At 47.4% G+C, this 6,000-nt stretch overlaps 1 protein-coding gene across 1 annotated transcript in view; it reads left to right on the top strand.

The window, feature by feature from the left end:
• Positions 1-3,939: 3,939 nt before the first annotated feature.
• GABRP (gamma-aminobutyric acid type A receptor subunit pi) overlaps positions 3,940-6,000 on the top strand; it is a gene marked incomplete at its 5' end in the record, with an annotated part of 95,162 nt that continues 93,101 nt past the window's right edge. Inside the window, one exon of the mRNA XM_085883102.1 lies at positions 3,940-4,012. Within this exon, the coding sequence (XP_085739228.1) occupies positions 3,940-4,012 (73 nt within the window). The remainder of the gene's footprint in view (positions 4,013-6,000) is intronic.

Below are 6,000 nucleotides of genomic sequence, written 5' to 3'. Positions count from 1 at the left end.
ACCTACGGTGGCCGAGATAACAACGTATTTACCGTTGCAAACAAACAGGTTCGTTGTCGCTTGGTCTTCCACCACCTATTTTCTGGTGTTTCATTCTCTGGTGTTTCTGTGCTTTGCCCTCCATCCTCTCCCCCCTGCCCTTCCACCACACTCCCCCAAGGGTTTCAGCAGGGCGCATGCGGTCCACCATCAAACCCCTTCTCGTGAAACTTCCAAAATCCAGAACCAACACTAACCTTCACTCATTAGTTCCTCTGAGTTACCTTTGCCACCGAAAGTGGACGAAGGTGATTGTTTCACCCCTGCCTGTTTGTCTGTCTGGGAGCAGGATATCTCAAAAAGTTGTGGACGAGTTATGACAAAACTCGGTGGATGTGTTGGGTCGGTGATAAGAACGAGGCGATTGGTTTTTTTTTTTCGGGTCCGGATCCAGATCTGGCCTATCGGCGGATACAAAATGTAAACTGTTCAGCCTGGTGGAGGAATGCGCTCCACCGAGTGCCGTTCTCGTTCCCACCTGTGAAACCAACTTCCACAGTCTCTTCAATCTCATTCGTCCCTCCAGGTATTTACGACAACTGTTCTCCACCATCTCAGATCGTCCCCAATCCAAAACCATGATCTTTGCTATCACCATCAACCTGTAGCCTGGTGTTGGCTTCGTGGTAAGGGTGGTGGCTTGGGATCCTTGGGTCCTGAGTTTGAGCCCCATTGGCCACTGAATTAACACCAGAGGGATGACTCAGCCTGTCATCCTTCCGAGGTCGGCAAAATGAGCTCCAGTATACTGGTAATATGGGCACTGCATCAGCGGCATAGCTGCGCCCCGAGCCAACGATGCAACCAGCAGCCAAAAAGGCAGCACACGATGGGGACCATCAACCCTCCCCAAATTTAGAGCAGTTTCAATGGAAATGATATGCAAATTTTTGCTTTTAATCCAATATGGCTGCCATACAATGTGACCTATGACCCTCATAAATTTAATTCTTCGCTTACATCGGGTCATAGATCAGATATATGAAGTTTCAGAATTTTCAGATAAGGATTTTAATTCAACCAATTATGTCTGGCATCACTGATGACATCATCGTTATCACCCTATATACCCCATGGGGAGTTGATCACATATGCCAAGTTTAATTTTTTTTCGTTGAGCGGTTTCGGAGAAAATGATGTCCAATTCTTTTTTCTTTAATCCAATATGGCTGCCATACCATGTGACCAATGTTGTCAGAGTAAGTAATAAAATTTTCTCCATGGGGAGTCCCTCCTATGTTTAAAGTTTTGCATCGATCGGAGAAGCGGTTGCAGAGAAAACCATTTTTAAAGCGAATATGTACATATGGGGGCACACACACACACACACACACACACACACACACACACACACACACACACACACACACACACACACACACACACACACACACACACACACACAGCAATCGTTTATCGTCTCACATTCCCTTTAAGGGTGAGGCTAATACAACGCATAACGGTTGATAGAACATTCAGAAAGCGGAGTGACCATTCAAATCGAACGTGTTTCCATTCCTTTCATCATTGTTTTTTTCATTATTATAATGCTCAAGGGACAACTCTCATGAGATGAGTCACCTGTCATGACTTCCTCATAACACCTGTAGTAACATTGCATGGACATCTGTCCATCAACAATGCATGCCTTGAACGTTTGCCTTCCACCCAAGGTGTACTGTCTCATTAAGGACATGGTGCTATGTCATATTAATACCCTGCCTCATCACCTCTGGAGTATACAACGGTGGGAGGAAAGAGGCACAGACTGCCCCCACCCTTTCCCCCACCCCGAGACAGCATTTTGGCCAAAAAAAGGTGTTTCTTCTTTGTATTGGTATACATGGTCGAGGATTATGGAGGAGCTAGTACAAGTACACTGAGCGGATCAAGATACAGCAGAACAAAAGGAACAACAGAGAGAGAGCTGGGGGAGGGGAGGGGGTATGCCAACAGCAGAACCGAAAGCTAAGACAGAGGGGCGGGGGACAAACAATGGGTGTAGAAAGGAATTGGGGGCAGGAGAGGATGCATGGGGTGGGCAGGATCGATGCAGAAGGAAACTCTTAGGAGGGAAAAGTGGAAATTTTGGAAGGAGGGATTGAGGTGGGAGGAGGGTTAATGAGGGTAGAAAAGATCATTGTTTTGGATAGAGGACGATTTGTGGTGGTGGTGAGCAGCTGTCTTGAAGACCTGCAAGGAAAAATGAGATTGAAGAGACTGTGGAAGTTGGGGTGGGGAAAAAACAGGAACAAACGAGAAGGGCACTCAGGAGAGCGCGTCCCTCTGCCACGTCATGCCTGATCCACGAGAACATATCGGACCGAATACATTTTTGAAATATCATTCTATATATTGTTTTTGGCATGATCTCTCAATGATGAAGATTCACTTTAAAATTAAATAATTCTTGTATCTGGATCCGCATTTAGACCTTCACCAAAATCGAATCAATTTGTCTTTGTCCAACACCCAACATGTCCACCAAGTTTTATCCGAATCGGTCCACAACTTTTTGAGATATCCTGCACACAAACAGACAGACAGAGTTGAGTGAAAACATAACCTCCACCTTTGGTGGCAAAGGTAATGAGTGTTGGTGAGCAGTGATCCTGGATTTTGGTCGTTTCAATTTCAATATTTTTACTATTTTGTGAAACAATTATCATTTTTATATCCATATTTTCTTTTAATCACTATTGAGAGTTGCAATCGTATATTGACCGATATCTAATTTTTGTTCCTTTTTCTGATTATTTTCACTTTTCTCTTAGTCCCAGACACCTTCCCTTTTGACCCCTGAACCCTGAACCTATCTGTCAAAGTCACCCATTCTCATCCCCATATGATCCACTCTGACCCACCCACTTCTGACTCATTCCGAGCCAACATTAACCCTCCCTCCCACCAATCATCTCCTCTCTTTCTCTTTCTCTTTCTCTTTCTCTTTCTCTTTCTCTTTCTCTCTTTCTCTTTCTCTCCCCTCTCTCTCTCTCTCTCCCTCTCCCTCTCCCTCTCTCTCTCTCTCTCTCTCTCTCTCTCTCTCTCTCTCTCTCTCTCTCTCTCTCTCTCTCTCTCTCTCTGTCTCCTCTCCCTCCCTCTCCCTCCCTCTCCCTCCCTCTCTCTCCGCCTCCCTCCCTCCCCTCCCTCTCCCTCCCTCTCTCTCCCTCTCCCTCCCCCTCCCTCCCTCCCTCTCCTTCCCCTATCTCTGTCTCTGTCTCCCTCCCCTCCCTCTCCCTCTCCCTCCCTCTCCCTCTCCCTCCCTCTCCCTCACCCTCCCTCTCCCTCCCCTCCCTCCCCCTCTATCCCCCCTCTCTCCCTCCCTCTCTCTCCCTCCTCTCTCCCTCCCTCTCCCTCCCTCTCCCTCCCTCTCCCTCCCTCTCCCCCTCCCTCCCTCCCTCTCCCCCTCCCTCCCTCCCTCTCCCCTCCCTCCCTCCCTCTCCCTCCCCTCTCTCTCCCTCCCTCTCCCTCCCTCTCCCTCCCCTCTCTCTCCCTCCCTCTCCCTCCCTCTCTCTCCCTCCCCTCTCTCCCCCTCTCCCCCTCCCTCCCTCTCCCTCCCATCTCTCTCCCCCTCTCCCCTCTCCCTCCTCTCTCTCTCTCTGTCTCTGTCTCTGTCTCTGTCTCTCTTCCCACAGTGGTTCGTGCACCAAAATCAAAATTCTGTTGGTTTCAACCAATTAACGGCTGCCATATTTTGAGTAGCTTTGCAGGGTCTTGATGGAAGAAGCAGGTAACACTACCTGCAGTGAGTTTGAGTAATCCAAGCACAACATGGTGAGGGCATGAAGCAGATTTTCATCGGTTCTCCAATTTAAGCACAAGCATATTTGTGCAATTTTTTTTTTTTTTAGATAGAAGGGACAAAGCAAACCATTGCGTTCATGGTGACACACACATTAAAAACCTTCACACTTCCGGTTCCGGGTATGGCGTGTCTGCACGTCTCCTTCACGGCTCCCTTCTGATGATCTCAGTTAAGTTTATGGTCGTTATCTGTTCCGTTTTAACTGTTTATTTTCTCACCTACATATTACTGTGTTCCTAGTTCGGTTTTGTTTAAAAAAATCGTGCTATTTTGTGAGATTTCGTCGAACTTGTCTTTCCCGGTGCTTGAGGCCTATCTTTGAGGCTTGAGGCCTACCCGTTCCCCTTGGTGTGCGATCGTGTTTATCTGTTTTTTCTCCCCATTATCTTCAATCTTTATCTTCCCCACTTGCTGAAAGTCCCCCATCCCTCCCAATTAATCTCTCTATTTCTTATCTTAAATCCAAAAAAAAACAAACAAAAAAAAAACGCTACCTTTCTCTGATTCTTCCTCTTCCTCCTCCTCCTCCTCCTCCTCCTCCTCCTCTTATTCTTCTTCTTCCTCGATTTTTTTCGACAACACTTCCATTACCTAATCTGTTGAAATCTCTCTCAAACATTAATAGTAATAACAAAAACGATCTCTAATAATGCTTCATCTTCCTCTTTCACTCGTTTGGTACTGTTTACTGTATCATAATGCACTATTCTACTATTTAAACAGACTGCTCTCAATTCGTCCTCTCCTTCATACCTTGCCTAAAAAATCCAACTGTGACAGCATTTCTTCTCTCCATTCTCTGAATTCGCCTTTATTGCATCCATCAAGAAATGTGTTAAATCGCATCTCTGACCTAAAACTTTTTAAAACCCCAGTTTGGTATGAATGTTCGCTTTCCATTAACCATTCTTTTTTTCCAACTTCAGTGCCAACTCACCCCTCTCACCCCTCACTCTCAAAGCAACCATCCCACTCTTCTCCCTCCAAGCTTCCCTCTCACCTCTCTCAAAAACTCCCCCACTCTTCTCCCTCCAAGCTTCCCTCTCACCTCTCTCAAAAACTCCCCCTCACCTTTCTCCCACCATTCATCCCCTCACTCATCCTTCTCAAAGTTCCCCCTTCCCATCCACAAATCTGCCTCCTTCCACTGCCCTCTCACCTCCATCTCTGCACTCCACCTCCTCAAATCCTCAACTGCCTTCTTCCTTGTCTCTTGTCCCCATTCTCCCCCAGCACCACAGAGCCTTTTCTCCTTCTCATTCAGCCCCCTCCCCTAGCTATTCTGCAATCCCCCACCCTCTTTCATTCACCCTCCTTACCTCCCCCCTCGTCCCTTGTCCTACCTCCTCCTCCCCTACCTCTTCATTAAAAGTGTGGACCTCAAATATCCGGGGCCTTCGCTCAAACCTTTCAGATCTTTCCATGCAGGTTGCCACTGACAAACCAGACATTATCTGCCTAACAGAAACTTTCCTCTCCCAAGACGTGTCTGACTCCCAAGTATCTCTCCCTGGTTACTCCCTCTTACGGTATGACAGACCTGAGCCTCGTCCTGGTGGAGGTGTTGCTCTCTTCATCAAAGACTCTATTCCTCACTCTCCATGCACTGCCCTCACTCCCCCACACACCCAGGAATACCTCTGGCTACGGCTTCCCTCCACTCCCACCTCATGTTTATATGTGTAATGTACCGTCCACCAAACAGTGATAACTCCATCTACACCTCGCTATCCGGAAACATGGACCAACTTCTATCTTCTCATCCAAACTCTCTCTTCCTCATATGTGGTGACTTCAATTGTCATCATGCCAGTTGGCGAGGTGTGGGTACCTCTCTCACCTGTCATGGCACCTCAGCAAAAGCTTTCTGCGACTCATTGGGACTGACTCAATCGGACAACTTCCCGACCCAGATCTCAACAAATGGTACTCAATCTCTTCTGGATCTGATTTTGACAAATTTCCCTGACAATATCTGCTGCTCTTCCCTCCGCTCCAATCGGTTATTCTGACCACGTCCATGTCAAAGTGGACATCTCTCTGGCTATTGTCAGAGAACCACCTCACCGCCGTCGAGTCCGGCATTTTACTCAAGCCGACTGGCAGGGTCTCCAAGCAGCCATGAAACTTATAGACTGGTCTCCTATCGCTACTTT

The sequence above is a fragment of the Eptatretus burgeri genome, chromosome 1, assembly GCF_056783735.1.
Source record: "Eptatretus burgeri isolate ZD-2024b chromosome 1, Ebu_testis_v1, whole genome shotgun sequence".
In the NCBI taxonomy this organism is placed as follows: Eukaryota; Metazoa; Chordata; class Myxini; order Myxiniformes; family Myxinidae; genus Eptatretus; species Eptatretus burgeri.
The sequence above is the reverse complement of the archived record's forward strand: the minus strand, read 5'-3'. Positions and strand labels throughout refer to the sequence as shown.